This window comes from Nematolebias whitei, chromosome 15 (assembly GCF_014905685.2).
Source record: "Nematolebias whitei isolate Nwh7 chromosome 15, NemWhi1, whole genome shotgun sequence".
Classification (NCBI taxonomy): domain Eukaryota; kingdom Metazoa; phylum Chordata; class Actinopteri; order Cyprinodontiformes; family Rivulidae; genus Nematolebias; species Nematolebias whitei.
The window spans coordinates 37,794,879-37,812,536 of record NC_056512.1 but is presented as its reverse complement, the minus strand read 5'-3'; the positions used below and the strand labels follow the sequence as shown (position 1 = coordinate 37,812,536).

Below are 17,658 nucleotides of genomic sequence, written 5' to 3'. Positions count from 1 at the left end.
GGGGTCCTTCCAATTGCATAAAATTAGCCTCCTAACCAGAAGAGAGCCAAAGGCAACCACATCATCTCACGGTTGCTGAAGGGCATGTCCACTGGGACCATCCTGAACAGTGATGGGTGTACAGTCCATACACTCCAGAGAAGGTCCGCAGCTTGGGACAGGTCCAGAAGGTATGCAGGAGTGTAGCTGAAGTTCGTTTGCAACAATTGCATGCAGGGTCCAGATCAGCCTTGATCTTGGACAACTTGTCTTTGGACCAGCGCAACCTGTGCACTACCTTCAGTTGAATTACAGCATGTCTCGGACAGATTGAGGATGAATAAATGTTCTTAATGATCCTTCTCCAGATCGAGTCTGATCTTGGTTCCTCCAAGTCCGCTTCCCATTTCAGTTTAAGGGAGTCCAGACTGGACTCATGGTATGAACTGAGCAGTGTATAGATCTTGCTGAGGCCCTTGGTATCAGACCTGCACTCGAAAATCTTAGCCACAAAAAAAGAGGGGTACAAAGGAAAAAAAACAAGTGTGGCTTAAAATGCTAAAATCAGCAGACAGCTCAATAGTAGCTGAAATAGCAGAAAACGCTGAAAGGAGCACAGGAGCTGAAAAAAGTTTAAATTTTCAGCAGGAAGCTGAAAGAAGCTGAAGCAGAACAAAATGTGAAAGGAGCAGTAAAAGGTTGTAAACATCTAAAGATGTGAAGGATGTAAAATGAGCTCAATTCAGTTTCTGAGAACAAAATGTCAGAAAAGGCTAAATATTTCAAAAAGCTAAAGTTGCACCAAAAGAGCCGAACGTTTGTGTGTGAATGCTTCATCGTTGAAGTTTAAATGAAGGAATGAGACAGGACGGCAGATAGAAAAGGTTTTATTCAGCAGCAGTAATTGGACCACATCAGAACCGAGGCATCATGTGATCGGGTTGAATAAAAACGTCTGAACCGGGTCACATCCAGGCGCCAGGCTCCCAGAACTTTCTCTTTCATCAGACTTTACAGAACATCTGAAGAGGTTTTCCAGAACAGACAAATATCCAGAGCTCAGGTCTGAAGCAGAAACGTTCATCAGCTTCGATCAATGTGATTCTGGGTTTAGGGTTCACAGGGTTGGACCGGACCGTCCAACCGAGCAGAATCAGACACACAAACACGTGAACTCAGTTCATCTTAAGGCTTTTCTTTGGAAACTACAACGATGTGGGAAACTTTAAACTCAGGAAACATGTGAACGGCAGAACATTTAAAACCGTTTTCTGATCTTTTGATCGCGTTTAAAAAACGAAGGCAACCCCGTTTGATGCTGCGTTTGTTCACCTCAGGTGTCAGAAACCCAAACGTTTGTACCAGATGTGAAAATAAGTTAAACAACTTAAAGTTGGTCTTTAATTCAATTTAAACTAAATGTTATGACACAAAACAACAAGCAGGTGGCGTTAAAGTTCCAGTGCACTCTCAGGAGTCTCTGATCTCCGAGCTGACTTGAACGCAGCAACGAACGGTTCATTTTGGCCTGAACTGACAGAAAATGTGATTTAGAGTCAAAGGCGGTGCCGCTGCGTCGACCCTCCCCCCAAAGGTTCAGTCGCTTTAAAAGCACAGTGATGCAGGTCTGCAGCAGGACCTGGCCCAGGAGGAGAGCCTCTGAAGACAGCCGGACCAGATCAGGACCCGGACCAGCTGGAGGTCCGGACAGGCGAGGGTCACCGTGACGAGCACCTCTCCTTGCTGATGCAGTCGTCCTGGCTGGTGGAGTCTCCGTTAGCCATCGTCCCGCAGGTTCGCCTCTTCTTCCTGCGGTGGGAGACGGCATCGCCCTCAGAACCCGACTCGGCCTGCAGGAGACACGAAAACACGAGTTACACACCGAGACTGGACTCAACAAGGAGTGTCTGGAGACCCGTGGATCCAGAATGCTCACAGGAACGTCTGGAGGAGAGAAAAGGGTCCATTTAAAAGACTGAAGATGGTTCTGAGGAAAAATTCAGGCTCAGGTTTAAACGTCTGAACATTTTACTGCTCGAGTCAAACACCTGTCCAGGTGCTCCTCGTTCATCTAAATAACTGATCCTAAAGGACCGCAGGGTCCTGGGGGTCGGAGCGTCGTCATTTTCCCGCTCGTTAAACTTCCTGATGCTGAAGCAAAAATCGACTTTTGTCACGAGCCTGAACAAAACGAGGCTCGCTGCGCTCCACGCCGTCTGTTACGGTACCAGGGCCCTATGGGTGCTGCCGCAGGACAAAAAGGAGCAACAGGTCCGTGTCGTTTCAGAACTCACATCAGAATTAGAGTCCGACGAGCTCGACGAAGACGAGGACGAAGAGTCACTGGAGCTGTCCGAGGCGATGCCGGTGGACTCCTGCAGGTCCACTTTGTCAGCCAGCGCCGCCAGGTCCGGACGCTCCTGCTTCAGAACTCTGAAACAACAACAACAGCTTTGAACCTTTCCCTGTTGATCCCACAGAACAAAGCCAACGAAACGGGTCAGAACCTCGAGAACAGGCGTCTGAATGTAAACTGATCGAAGTGACCCAAAACAAACAGTTCAGTTTGTTTTACAATCTTCTGCAGACGTTCGCATAAAAACGTTCTTTAATTCAGAGAAAGGTCCGAACAGAACCACGTCTCTGCTTCAGCCGTTTGACCCGGTACATTTTACAGTCCTGCTGGTTTTAGCTTCTTCAGCCAATTTCACCATTTAGCTCAACATCACGCCGTGTTCCACAGGTTTGATTCTCCTCCCGCTGCCCTCGGGTCAAAATGACCCACGTGGGGTTTCACCCTTAACGTTAGGAGTAAATGTCTAAACTGAAGTTTCACAGTTTACAGGAATTGCTCCACGTTTTCTGTAATTTCAGAAACTTTTTTATTTAAAAAAAAATTATAAAAATAGAATTTTGAACAGAATTCACTTGAATGTTCAGAAACTTTATTTTAGTGACTGAATATTTATCAAAAGCCGAGCAGCAGCAGAACGTGACGCTAGCTCGGATCACTCGGCGTCCTGACGATTCAGACATGAGGACGTACCGGTACCACTTCCTGGACAGTTTGGGTCGTCCTCGGACCGTTTTGTGCCAGACGATGGGGAAGTTGGTGGAGCTGGCGAAGTTCTGAGTGATGGCGATCGCTGTGTCCAAGTTGAGCACCACGTGCCACCACCCACCTAAAAGACAACGACAGGATGTCAAACCCAGAGACAAGATGGAACCAACCAGAACCACTTAAGACTCGTGTTCATCAGAACAAAACCGGTTCTGAAAACTGCTGATCCAGACCGCTGTAAAGGACCAGAGGCAGTCAGGATTATCAGAATCTGGATCAGGAGGTCCACAAGGTTCTGTTGACTCTGAACCGATGGGAGTTCAGGACAGGCCGTCTCGGGGCTACAGACGGTCAGGGTCTAATTCCTGGAGCTTTGTCTGCGATCAGTCTAATCCGACCTCGTCTGCTCTGATGCTTTAGGTGAATATGGGTCAGAGCCACAGTCTTCAGAACCAGAACAGGTGTTGGTCTCTGCTGGGACAGACGACCATCTGTTCACTGATTTACTGATGATCAGACTCAAACCGATTTGAAGATTTATTTAAATTTAACCCTTTAACTGAACTGCCCCACCGAGAAAAACTGAAAATGTGTTTCTGCATTTCTTATTTCTGTGGGTGACGACAACGAATCACCAACTTTTATAACAAACACGTTACTAACACATTCTGAAAATCTGGACCTCGACCAAACGGTTGAGATGTCACTTAATGTACAATTACAAATACAAAAAGGAAAATCCAGGACATTGAATATATTTTATTTCTTGTAGTTTGCCAACAACATTTTTTTTTTAAACAAAAGAAAATACAGAAATTATTAAATCTTGCATTTATTAAATTTCAGGTTGATGGCATGGAACAAAGTGCAACAGCTCAAATTAAGTCGACCCCTGACTGAGTGCTCTTGTGCAAAACATTGACTTTTGTAATAAAAACTAATCAAGGTCGTGCAACAGAGGAAACGGTTCCATTTCTTACAAATCTCACGAAAGCTCACTTGTGGTGGACTTGTTACATAATTTAGGAACAAGAGCCACATTTCTGGTGGCTTGATTCAAGCTGTAGTGTTGGATTTGATTTAAACTTGTAAAATATCCAAACATAATAAAACTGTGCTAAACTTATTAAAAATGTTCCAAACTTTCCAACTCAACACACCTCACTGGTGTGATTCCAAGCATTACCGTAATTGCTGGTGTACAAGCCGCTACTTTTGTCTCACTCTTTGTACCCCGCTGTTTATATGCAGGAGCGTCTTATTTATACTATTTTTTCATGATTTTCAAAATGTATATTTTCACATTTTATTTTGAAGGACTTCCTGTTGTCTCAGTAGCTTCCTGCCACTGACTAACATTTTCTTTGACAGAGCTTGTGGCTCCAAGCACCCCACCCCTCATGGGGGCAGACGTTTGTGACAGAGAGAGAATGCTCAGGTAATCGGATGGACGACTCTTGCTCAGGGTTTCAAATATCCAACCATAACTCCACCCACTCACATCATGTGACCAGAAGTCTAACCTGAATGACCAACGAGGTACTCACGAGGACCATCCCCCGACATAGACATGCATCAATTTTTTCAGATCGTCTCCGTGTTGTTACAGGATTTTGCGCTTCATGCACAGACCTGTTCATTTGTTCAGAGATGATGGAAAACGCACAGAGAATTTCTTATCACGCAGTTTTCATGTTAAAAGCGATCGGCTGAAGGAGGAAACGGCTGCATGTAGATGCATCAACATGTCGATGGTCAGGATTGGAGACGCAAAGCAGTCAAGTCCAGTACATGTTTTAATAAAATTAAAAATTCTTTCTGTGCGACATATTTCTGTGTCAGTAAATATGCGTTTAAATATCAAGATCTCATTTTAAAGTCACATCCGAACACGAAGCAGAGTCTTCCCCCATTCCCCTTCCCGTCATGAGAGCTCAACGGTGGAGAAGTTGTCAGATTTATTTTTAATAGCAGTCAGTCAAGACTGGTACATATTGAAATAAAAGTAAAATATATATATATATATATATATATATATATATTTCTGTGTACAGTAAATACTGGTATGTGTTTAAGTACAGGGGCATTAAACAGAACATCAGCTTCTGGTTGAGAAGCCCACAGTCCCAGTGCACAGGTCAAGGATGTATCCTAACAGGGGAATATACCATCTCCTGGCCTTAGCTGGGGTCTTGTACAGGTGTACCAGCACAGCATGTCAGAAGGATCAGTTCCTCCCATGCTCATTGTAAGCAGGACGAGTGATGGGCATGGGACAGCCATTTTTGTATTGGACTCCTTGCTCCACCAGTTGAAAGAGGCATGATGATCCCACAAGTTGCTCAGAAGGTTGACACATTTGTTGTCAAACTATTTTACTGCAACCACCACTTCAGCAGACCTGTCATCAGGCTCAACGGTCCTCTCTCATTGGTTCTTTGTCCATCATCAGAGGAGCTCCACCAGCACGGTCTGGCCGTACGGTACCTGCACTGACACCCAGAGATGTGTGCAAGCTCTGGACCAAGCTGAGACTAGTGAAGCAGTTGTCACAAATAGTATTTTAAATAGTACTGACATTATTTTACATGTTTTTCTGGATTTTTATCATAGTAACTTAGATCAACTTATAAAGCAACAAACTCCGTTTTTCTTCTGATCATTAAAAACGTTTTTACACCCGAGGAATCCGTTTTCTTTCACCGCTACAGGTAAATCTCAAAGCAACACAAAAGTAGAATAATGAAAAATAATCCCAATTCATAAATTCTACTCAGATTTTTATCATAATTTAAATAAAAAGATTAATTTTCTGACGACTGTTCTTTTAACAGTTTTCGTTAAATTTCAGTTTTTTCATTCTGGAGCAGATGCAGACTTTTTTGCGTGTTAAAACAATAAACACTGGTTTAGGATGTTCTAAATAAAAACATCTACAGTGAGAGCAGCTTCACTGACCCGGAACGAAGACGGTCTCTCCGGGTCTCTGCAGGATCTCCAGCGGTCTGAACTCCTGGGGCCAGGACGGCTGCTGCGTTCGGGGGTAGATCACGTTGAACCAGGTGATAGCCTCGTCCTGCTGGTTCCCCCCGTCCTCTCGGGTCACTTTGATGAGCTCTCGCGGCGTGTTGGTGGGGAACAGACACCACCTCTTGTGGCCCTGGACCAGGGCGTTCCAGGCACTGGTGCCAAGTGGGTCAATGTGGATACCGGTACCAGAACGGGCCGGGCCCATCACGAACCATCTGATGGGATAAATGAGAAATATAAACTAGAAACAGAAAGCAGACTCTGCAGAAGACTGAACCAGACTCGATGGTTTAACCCCGGACCTGTACGGTGGGCGGCGTTTCTCTCCTGCGAACTGGAACAGGTCATCCATGAAGAACACGGGCACCTCGTAGTCCTCCAGCAGCTTCCGTCGCTTGGCGTGCTCGCCGTAGCTGCTGTCAAAGATGTAGAGCGGACTGTCATCTCTGGTGGACTCCAGGTACTCTACGTAGTACTTCATCTTCATCTTCACAGAGTAGCCGTCGTTGTCCTCCCCGCACTTGAACTTCTGGTTGCGGTATTTGCGTTTGAGGCGCTCCAGGGTCCATTTTTCGCGGGCAGGCCAACTCTCCTGGCAGTTGAGCAGGACTACGGGTTTGTAGGGCCGCTCAAAGCGCTGGATGAACTCTTCTGGAGCAAGACGGAGCGCGTCCACGCGCTCCACATTGTCCTGGAACAGAGGACATGCTCATAAAGACTAACACTGAAGACGTGTCCTTCAGTCAAGCTGGATGAAAAACATTCAGCCATCAACTCAATAACTAGAGTCTGAAGGGATGAACACGACCCAAACTGAGGAACCGGGCTCAGACCCACATAAAACCCATCCAGAACCAGACGGTTCACACAGTTACGACTCAGATCCGCACTTTGTTCAGAGTCAGGTGTGTAAAGTCAAAGTCCATCTTCACATGAAAACACTTCCTGCCACCCTGGAGATCAAACTGACGTGAACAGAGATTATCATTTAAAGACGGATTACAGTAAAAAAAAAACATCAGTTTCAAGTCAGAAAACTAAAAAACACACCCAACTGACAACTTTTGTTTTCAGATCATTTAAGAATTTAAATAAAAACATCAGATTTAACAGCTGTTGTAAAAAATAAGTTGAAAGAAATTCCAAATCAAACTGAAAATATTCCACAACCCGATCAGATCCATAAACAGCATTTATCCAAGTTTTAACGTAAAACAAATTTGTCTTAACAATTAACGGTTTAATATTCAGATTACATCATGAAACTTGGCAAAAGGGCCTTCTCCTACTCCGCTCCAGTTTCCTAGAACATCTTGTAAAAAGATCTGAAGATCTCGACCTCTCTTCAAACATCTGCTAAGTTCATGCAAAACCCAACCCAGACATGTTCCTGTTTTTAGTTTTCTACATCGCTCTGTAATGTTGCTCTGTGTCGTTTTCTTGTTTTTAACCTCCTTGGACATGGCATCCACATATGCAAGAGTTCAGGTCTTAGAAGGTTAATATAATTTTCTTCCATATACATTTTGTTTTTCAGTTTATATGCTTTATTTTATGATGGTCTACCATTATCATCATCACTCTTTAAATCAGGTCTCTCTTGTAAACGAGTCCTCGCAGCTCAATGGGACTAACCTGAAGAAATAAAGGTTGAATGAAAGTTATAAAATATTGCAGTATTGAGGTAAATCAATTAAAAAGCTGAATCGTTTCATCAAATTACTTTTAATTGGAAATACAGTCACGTGTCATGAACTGAACCAAGTTAAATAATAATAAAGTTAAAGTTGGGGTAAAACATGGCACAATAATTCATTTAAAAAAAGTTTAAAACCGGGATTCAGAACATTCCACTCATTAGCTCAGATTATAATCCACGTTTGCCTCGTTAACTTTGTTTTATTCCTGTTAAAACGTTCAAAGAGCTGAAACAGCAGCTCCTGCATGAACTACGTGACCAGCTGCACTCCGTTAGCAGCGGCTAGCACCCACAGGCTAACGGTGCTAGCCGCTGCTAACCAGTTAGCTCTGCTCTGAAGCAACATGGCGTTACCTTCACGGTGCGGTGTGACAGGTCGAAAGTCTCATTGTAGCCGTGTTTGATCCAGTCTAGCGAGTCCTTCAGCTCCGGCCTGGCGCTCCGTTTCGCCTCTTTTAATCTCTTCTTACTTTTATGGTTCATTTCTTCCTCCTGCGTTTTTGTTATCAAGCTAACCCGGGGCTACAGTCACTAGCCACACTGAAAAAAAACCTCCCTACACGTCTGATTGTCCCAATAACACACGCTGAGCAGGATCTTGAAGGCGTCCTCGGATTTATATCACCAGATTTCTGCTGCTCTGTAAAGTTTAGCAAACTGCTAACAGCGGTGGATACTGTGCTTTTAAAATTGATAACGCGATAAGACCCGCCCATAATAAATATTCTGGAAGCTGATTGGCTGCAAAGGCATTTAAAGCTTAACGCTGATTGGGTTACAAAAACGATGTTCGACCCTTGACCTAGTTGAGGTCGCTTTTTTTTGTCATAAACATAAAGAACGTAGATCCAAGTGTAGACAGTGCATGGAGGAATACGGCGGAATGCGCCATATTGGGAGGGGAGACAGAGCCAACTATAGACATATACAGTATCTCTTGTAAATGAGTCCCTGAGGCTCAGTGGGATTAACCTGTATAAATAAAGGTTGAATGAATGAATTAGTTTGATAGCCATTGTCTTGAGCTTTATTATTTTAACAGTAGAATATGAATGCTAAAAAAGTCTCTCTTTTTGATTTTTTCTTAAATTGTTGCAATTAAAAATCTCTGCAATGCGACTTTTATATTGGTATTACTGAGCATCGCTTTATTTTATTATCTTAATTAATGTAATGCAATGTTTTGTGTATGATTAATTTTATTCTGTATTTATTTATTTATTTAAATATTTAGAAAATTATAAGTACAATTTTGTAGGGGAAAAAAAAGGCCAATAAAATAAATGAAGACGTACTTTGATATTCCACTTAATTTTAATAAATTTCATCTTATCTGGCGCTCCACTGGCATACATGTCGTGCTGGTCCGTTGTGGTGAAGAGGGAGCTGAGCTGTAAGGCAGACATGTTTATAATGTAGCTGTTTATATGTTTTATAGGATTGTCTACTGTTGTCTGTTCCTCATCTGTGTTCTGTTTAAAACAGGTCTCTCTTGTAAATGAGTCCTCGAGGCTCAGTGAGACTAACCCGTATAAATAAAGGTTGAATGAACAAATGTAAGGCAAAGCTCTCGGTTTACGTTCCTCACCTCTGGTCATGAACTCTGGGTAGTAACTGAAATAATGAGATCGTGGATACAGGAGGTTGAAATGAGTTTCCTCTGCAGGGTAGCTGGACTCTCCCTTAGAGATCAGGTGAGAAGTTCAGTTATCAGGAGAGACTCAGAGTAGATCCGCTGCTCCTCTGGTAAAGATGCTCCCTGGGCACCTCCCTCGGGAGGTGCTTCAGGCATGTCTGATCTGGAGAAGACCCAGGACGCGCTGGAGAAACTACATCTCTCAGTTTGGCCTGGGAACATCTGGGAGTCCTCCCAGAAGAGCTGGACGAGGTGGCTGTGGAAAGAGAAGTGTAGACCTCCCTGCTCAATATGCTGCCACAAGACCTGACTTCAGAACAAGAGGAAGATGATGGATGGATGGAAATTTGACATTAAATCTATTACATTGTAATTACAAGTTTGTTTTCTTCATTTTTGTTTAAAATAGTATTTTTTTTAATACACACCAGTTCAACTACAGCTGTACAGTATAAACTTACAGAATAAAATCCTTCTAAAGGTATTTTCTGTTCTTTGGACTGTTCTGATCTCTTTCCCTCTCCAATATGGCGGCGGTCCGGACTAACCTCTGGTCATCCGCGTCTATTTAATGAATGTCTATGTTTTGTTGTTCACCGTAGAAGAAGAATAAGCGTGGCTGTCGCTGAAAAATATCACGAGAATCAACATTTGAATGAAAGTCGGAGCATTTATTACGAAGAGTAAAGTAAACCGGTGATGTAATTGTTTACCGTTAGCATGTGTTAGCGTGTGTTAGCTTGTTAGCCGAGCTAACCGGAACGATGGAGCAGAGTGAAGCTGAAACGCCTGAAGTTTCCAACAAAGTTTTCACGTTTGAAGATAAAAACAGTCAGGAGACGCTTTCTGTCTCCATACCGGAGGTCTGTTTCATCCTAAACTCTAAATATTTAAATAAAAAATAACTCGGATCAATCACTGCTGATGTTTTTTGATAAAGCTACAAACTGAGGTTTTAAACACGTTAGTTCTTCACACATTCATTAATTAATTCAACCTTTATTTCTACAGGTTAGTCTCATTGAGCCTCCAGGACTCATTTACAGAGAGACCTGACTGAACAAAGAGTGATGACAACAGTGGACATAAAGAAAGCATAAACTGAGAAGAACGAGTGAAAGAAAATGATATTAAAAAAACAAAAGAAAAACAGCTAGGTTATAAGGCAATGTAGAAAACTAAAAACAGGAACATGTCTGCGTTGGTTTGTGCAGGAACAGGTCAAGGTCGAGAGCTTCAGATCTTTTTGCATGTACAAATATCACACTTAAAGAATGTGCAAAGTTAATTAAAGCAAAGTTATTTATGTTTATGTTTAGACCTTTAGTCATTTATTTTTTTCCATAATCTTTACACACTTCTTACTTTTTGGGTCTCGGGGGGTCACTGGTGCCCAACAGTCACTGTGTGAGAGGCGGGGGACACCCTGGACAGGTCTCCAGTCCATCACAGGGACACCTGGACAGGTCTCCAGTCCGTCACAGGGACACCTGGACAGGTCTCCAGTCCGTCACAGGGACACCTAGGGACAATTTAGAGTCACCAATCAGCCATACGTATGTTTTTGTTCTGTGGGAGGAAACTGGAGTTCCTGGAGAAAACCCACGCAACATGGAGAGAACATGCAAACTGCACTCTCAGAAAGGTCCCGGGCCGGGATTTGAACCGAGGCAACCTGCTTGCTGAGAGGCGGCAGCTCTACCAACTGCACCACCGTGCTGCCCCATTTATAATTTTCTAAAGTGAAAGAAAATGGGACTCTGACTTTTATTAATTAAAAACATACATAAATATAAAGTGTCTTGTTTTTGCTGTGACCTTGCTGAGAACTGTTCTGTGTTTTAGGTCTTTGGTTCTGATTCATTCGCTCCCTGATCCTTTGTCTCAGGTTCTGGACCCGCAGCACGGGATGCACGTGTGGCCCTGTGCGGTGGTTCTGGCCCAGTACCTGTGGACCCGCAGAGCCGAGCTGACCGGCAGGACGGTGCTGGAGGTGAGGAGCGCTCCTCTACAACCAGGACTTGTTCAGCTTGGAGTTTAAAGACTTCAGATAGAGCTCAGAGCAGATATTTAGTGTCCTGCTGTCCACAGTGTGTCCCCTGTCCTGTCCTCAGCTCGGTGCAGGAGTGAGTCTGCCAGGCGTGGTGGCGGCGCGCTGCGGTGCGCAGGTGATCCTGTCCGACCGTTCAGACGAGCCTCGGTGTCTGGAGAACTGCCGGAGGAGCTGTGAGGCCAACGGGCTGCAGGATGTCCGTGTTCTGGCTCTCACCTGGGGGGACGTGTCCCCGGATCTCATCCTGCTCCCGGAGCTGGACGTCGTCCTTGGATCAGATGTCTTCTACGATCCTGAAGGTCTGTTTGTGTCTCCATCTGTCCAGCTCAAAGTGACCTCTTTCTCTGCAGCCTGTTGACGCTGCCTGTCCCATTTCTTTAAAATGATAAAAATCAGAGACGTTTGACGTCTCCAGATCCAAAACAAACGATTTCCTCTAAACGTCTCTGCTGAAGGGGGACGGCGTCCAACAACTTTATATTCTGAGACTCAACAGGAAGTAGGAGCCGACTCCTGTAACGTCCTGATGCTGCTCAATAATCCAGGTTTAAAGAACAGCGGGGGTCGTTTGTCTTCTGGTTGTTTGTCTTCTGGACATTTGTCTTCTGGACGTTTGTCTTCTGGTCGTTTGTCTTCTGGTTGTTTGTCTTCTGGTCTGTGATGGAGACGCAGGTTTTCTTTGTGTCAAAACTTCAAGAGTTTCTTTAGCAGGGACCGTTTGTCAGCTGATCATGTTGACTGTCTCAGATTTTGAAGACGTTCTCGTGACGTTCCTTTGTCTCCTGAGGAAGAACCCAAAGGCTCAGTTCTGGACAACGTACCAAGTCCGAAGGTACAGCTGCTGTTCGAGTCCTCCAGGTCCGTTCAAAACGTTCTCCTCGATTTAACACTCTACCTTCTCTGGTTCCAGCGCCGACTGGTCCATCCAGGTTCTGCTCCACAGGTGGAACCTGAACTGTGTCGAAGTCCAGCTGGACGAGTTCGGTGCTGAAGAACCTGAGCTGGCCGGGTCCAGTCTGCCGGGCAGCCACAGCGTCCAGATGATGATCATCAGTCAGGAGGAGGAGGTGGAGTGAGTTCTGCAGAACCTCCGAGCTCACAACACCCAAGAGCTATCCAGTGTCGGACCTGGTTCTTTTTTGTACCAGGACCAGGTCGAACTGGTTTACAGCTTCCTGCCGCTGTGGGCTGTTCTGAGATCTGCTGGACAATTAAACATTTTAACATTTGAAGGAGAAGATTTAAAAACATCTTCATAAATCAACTAAACTGCTGTTGTGTTGTTTATTGTTGTATTGTTCATTTATGTTGTTTATTTGTTACGTTGTTTATTTGTCATATGCAGGTTAACACAGGGTTAACAGTACAATGAAATGCTCAGGATGAGAAGAACCAATTTGACTCGCTAAAAACAACAACTACAAAAACAAGAAAATACTAAAAGCAATTGGGGTACACAAATAAAAGTACCAAAAAGTGAAAAAGTAATTCTAATATTTATAACGTCCTAAAGAGAGATAGTAAACAACAACATGGTAGAATATAACGGTGCAGCATGATGAATTTGAATGAATAAGTATCTCAAGGTAGTAATATAAGCTAAAATGCACACACACACACACACACACACACACACACACACACATATATATATATATATATATATATATATATATATATATTTATATATATATATATATATATATTTATATATTTATATATTGCACATAATTAACAAACTACACATGTTGTGTGACAGGTTATTGTACAGATATAGTGAAGATGAGATTTAATGATGGTAAGGTAGATGCATAGATACTGTATCATGCATGATACAGCCACTTGGTGCAGCAGCAATAAATAATAAACATTAGTTGTCACAGATGTGTCTTGATGTTATTTTCAGTGTTATTTGTCAAGAGTTCAGTAATCTGACAGCTTGTGGATGATAACTGTTTGAGTCATTTTGTGCACGATGACAGACTCCTGTATCGTCTGCCTGAGGGTAGTAGATGGAAGAGTCCTTGTGCTGGGTGGGTGTGGTCCTAAATGATGCTGCGTGCTTTACACAGACATCGGTTGTGGGAGATGTCCTGGATAGTGCGGAGACTGCTACCAGTAATGTCCTCTGCTGTTTGCACCACCCACTGTAGAGCTTTCTGGCTCTGACTGGTGCAGTTCCCGTACCACCCTGTGATGCAGGCTCTCAACGGTGCACCGATAAAAGTTGGTGAGGATGCTGGTGTTTGTACCAAACTCCTTTAGTCTTCTTAGGAAGTAGAGTCTTTGTCTGACTTTCTTGACCCCAGCGTCTGTTTGTAAAGCCCAGGACAGATCCTCAGTGATGTGAATGCTGAGGAACTTGAAGCTGCTGACCTGCTCCACCTCAGCACACATCCAGCAGTTAGTCATTTAGTCAGTCAACCTTTATTTATACAGGTAAATCCCATTGAGCCTCGAGGACTCATTTACAAGAGAGACCTGATTTAGTAAATAAACTATTACAATCATCTGTCACCTTTTAAATTTGTTTTGTTTTATTGCATTGGATTATAAATGCAATAAGCAGAACCCAAACTCAGACCCACCCCCCACCCCACAAAAAAAAAAAATACTGTATGTATATATTTTTTATGAACTCATTGGTGGGCCGGACTGAAAACACCCGCGGGCCGCTATTTGAATGGCCTGTTATAAATCATCTTTGCTGCGGTCAAAATGTAAATAATCTGTTTTTCTGCTCATTTGAACTTTTTTGATTTAAATTCTATGTTTTGATTAAAAGATAATTTAATTTTGGATTCATGAGTTTCATTTGTTTATTATTTTTGTTATTAGTTTATTTCGGTCCCAACAACAAGGAGGAACTTTTGTCTTCATCTGCCCTGAGGAGGACACTATCTGTCCACGTCTTTCAGGGACAAAATGTGTCCAACCTGAAGAACGTCTTTTTATTATTTTTATTATTATTAACTGATTGGAACATAATAATCACCTCGGAGAGAATGTGGGTCACTGAAGCTTCATGAAGCTGATGCAGAAGAAGAAGAAGAAAACAGGAAGTGGATAAAACCTTTGCGGGTGTAACAAGATTATTTACAAGTAACTCATTTATATTAATAATTAAGAATATAAAAAGTTAATAAAATGTTTTTGAGATCAATACAAAGTAATCAAAACATCTGCACGACTTTCACGGATGAATTAAAATTATAAAAATAAACAACGTGCGATTTTATTTTGAAAAGCCCACACGGAAGTTTTACGTTGCATTTACGGAACCTTGACAGCGTGTGTAAACGGGAGAATCCAGCGGAGAGAATGTGGCATTCAGGGAGAGGAGGGAGAATCGGGGGAAGACGGAGATTTTTAAAGCCTTAAAGTTAGATTTCTGTCCGGAAATGTTCCGGTAAACACGAGCGCGGGTGGAACCGTGACGTTTGTGTCCCGGAGTTTGACGGAAACGGAACTTTTCTGGCTCTTTTCCAGCGGGAGGAATAACGCCTCTTTCCTGGGAGTTTTCCACCGTTTCCCGTTCGGATCGAACGGTTCTGAAGAGTCGGACTCCTCCGTGAAACGGTGAGTGGCTTTTAAAGGTTAGTTGGTTCTTTTGGATGGAACTGGTTCAGCGAAAACGACCCGTTCGGTTCTGGTCCAACTTCGGTCCGAAGGTCGGAGTGGCGGTGGTGAGTTCACGTACCGGACTCCGGTCGTGGTTTTCCAGCCAGGGGAGTTTTATGTTTTATTGGAAGGTGAATGTTTGTGGTTCTGCGGAGCCACTTCTCTCCGAGTCCCGGCGAAGGTTCGCTCCTCCGGGGGGTCTGCAGGGGGAGCACCGGGACTGACGGCTCGGTTATGTAACCAGGAGGAACCGGAGCCTAAAAAACTCCGCGAGGAAGAGGAGGACGAAGCTCTGACCTCCTTCTCCTGCTGGTTGGAGGTTCTGCAGCTGAGATCAGAACCGTCAGTCAGGAGATCAGCTGCAGAACCGGGTCTGTCGGTGTGTTTGAAGCGTCCTTTCATCTCACCTGGCACAGGTGTGCGTGTGCTGAACACAATCTGTGCGTGTGTTCAAACAGAAACAAGAAAACACGTGCGTTGCTTAAAGCTCTATCACACAAAGAAGAAGCTGGATGTTGGTCCTGGACGCTGCAGCTGAAGCCCAGCAGGACTCTGGGAGAACCAGGGTCCAAACACAGAGTCCTCGAGGCTCATTGAGACTAACCTGTAGAAATAAAGGTTGAATGAATGCTAATGCAGACAGAAACACAGCCTGAAAAGTAAGCCTGCTCTGTTCTGTGAAGCAGGTTGTGATTTAAATTAGAGTTTTGATCAAACTGAAAGTTCTCCATGGGGATGTCTGAGGTTTTAGTTTTTGAACCTGAGCATCTTGGGAATACATTTTTCAGTCTTTCGCCCTCCTTGGATGGCATTAATCTGGCCTCCAGCTCTAATACTATTTCTATCTTAACGTGATTCTTGACCTGCCATTGTGTATCTGTTCCTACCAAACCCAGCCGGTCGAGCAGATGACCGCTTGTCCTGAGCCCGGTTCTGCTAAAGGTTTCTTCCTCATGAGGGAGTTTTTCCTTTCCACTGTCACCTTCATGCTTGTTCAACATGAGAGTTCTGTGATGGAGTTAAATTCAATGTGGTCTGCTCCTCAGATAAATAATGTTAAATTATTATTTTTACATATGAATGTTTATGTTTAGTGCCCTGAGATGACTTCTGTTGTGACTTGGAAATATAGAAATAAATTGAATTGAATTGATTGTGCAACATCATGTGGACAATGGGGGCAGTGCCATTGTATTGGCAGACTGGGGTGGTGGTTCCCCTCTTCAAAAAGTGTGACCAGAGGGTGTGCCCCAATTACAGGGGCATCACTCTCCTTAGCCTCTGTGGTAAGGTGTATTCAGGGGTACTGGAAAAGTCAGTCCGATCACTAGTTGAACCTCAGATCCAGGAGGAACAATGCAGGTTCTATCCTGGCTGTGGAACACTGGACCAGCTCTTTACCCTCACTAGGTTCAGACATTCAACCGTGTTCTTTGGGGTACACTGTGGGGGGTGCCCCGTGAGTGTGGGATTGGGGGCATGTTGTTACAGGTTGTTCGGTCTCTATACAAGCGGTGCAAGAGTTTGGCTCGCATTGCTGATAGTAAGTCGGACCCCTTCAGGGTGGGAGTTGGACTCCTCCAGGACTGCTCGTTGTCACATATTCTGTTCATAACTTTTATAGACAGAATTTCACGGTGCAGCCAGGGGGTGGAGGGAGTCTGGTTCAGTGGCCTCAGAATTCCATCTCTGCTCTTTGCAGATGATGTGGTCCTTTTGGCGTCATCGTGCCGTGATCTTCAGCTCTCACTGGAGTGGTTTACAGCGAGTGTGAAGCGGCTGGGATGAGAATCAGCACCTCCCAATCTAAGGCCATGGTCCTCTGTTGGAAAAGGGTGGATTGCTCTCTTCGGGTCAAGGGTGGGGTTCTGCCTCAAGTGGAGGAGTTCAAGTATCTTGGGGTTTTGTTCACGAGATAGGGTGAGAAGTTCAGTTAACCGGGAGAGACTCGGAGTTGAATCACTGCTCCTCCATATTAAGAGGAGCCAGTTGAGGTGGTTCGGGTATCTGGTAAGGATGCTCCCTGGGCGCCTCCCTAGGAAAGTGCTTTGAGCATGTCCAACAGGGAGGAGACCCCAGGGAATGCCCAGGACACACTGGAGAGACCATGTCTCTCAGTTGGCCTGGGAACACCTTGGAGACCTCCCAGAAAAGCTGGAAGAGGTGGCTATGGAAAGAGATGTCTGGACATTCCTGCTCAAGCTGCTGCCCCCAAGACCTGACTTCGGAACAAGAGGAAGATGATGGATGGATGGAAATTTTACATTAAATCTATTATATCTTAATTATAATTCTCTTTGCTTTCTTTTTGCTTAAAATAGTAAATTTATTTAGAATATATATACACCAGTTCAGCTATGGATAGATGGATGGATGATGTATGGATGGATGGTTGGTTGGTTAGTTGGATGTTTGTTTTGATGATTGGTTAGTTGGATGGTTGGTTGCTTGGTTGGGTAGATGGATGGTTGGATTGTTGGTATGAATGTTGGTTGGTTGGATGGATGATTGATGGTTGGATTGTTGGTATGATGGTTGGTTGGTTCAATGGATGATTGGTTGGTTGGATGTATGTATGT

At 44.0% G+C, this 17,658-nt stretch overlaps 3 protein-coding genes across 3 annotated transcripts in view; 2 read left to right on the top strand and 1 right to left on the bottom strand.

The window, feature by feature from the left end:
• Positions 1-1,168: 1,168 nt before the first annotated feature.
• Positions 1,169-8,491, bottom strand: jmjd6 (jumonji domain containing 6, arginine demethylase and lysine hydroxylase). Its single transcript, XM_037689166.1, has 6 exons — positions 8,124-8,491; positions 6,373-6,761; positions 5,999-6,285; positions 3,026-3,161; positions 2,274-2,412; positions 1,169-1,829 (listed from the first exon to the last, which is right to left on the bottom strand). The coding sequence occupies exons 1-6, from the start codon at positions 8,250-8,252 to the stop codon at positions 1,698-1,700; spliced, it is 1,212 nt and encodes a 403-aa protein (XP_037545094.1). The 5' UTR covers positions 8,253-8,491; the 3' UTR covers positions 1,169-1,697.
• Positions 8,492-10,032: 1,541 nt separating this feature from the next.
• Positions 10,033-12,731, top strand: mettl23 (methyltransferase like 23). The gene is made up of 5 exons (XM_037689169.1): positions 10,033-10,268; positions 11,294-11,398; positions 11,520-11,757; positions 12,206-12,290; positions 12,369-12,731. The coding sequence occupies exons 1-5, from the start codon at positions 10,170-10,172 to the stop codon at positions 12,532-12,534; spliced, it is 693 nt and encodes a 230-aa protein (XP_037545097.1). The 5' UTR covers positions 10,033-10,169; the 3' UTR covers positions 12,535-12,731.
• A 2,024-nt stretch (positions 12,732-14,755) lies between these two features.
• The window catches only part of LOC119421198 (caskin-2), a 44,743-nt gene continuing 41,840 nt past the window's right edge, over positions 14,756-17,658 (top strand). The window contains exon 1 of the mRNA XM_037688580.1: positions 14,756-15,037. The gene's annotated coding sequence lies outside the window, so the exon portion shown is untranslated. The remainder of the gene's footprint in view (positions 15,038-17,658) is intronic.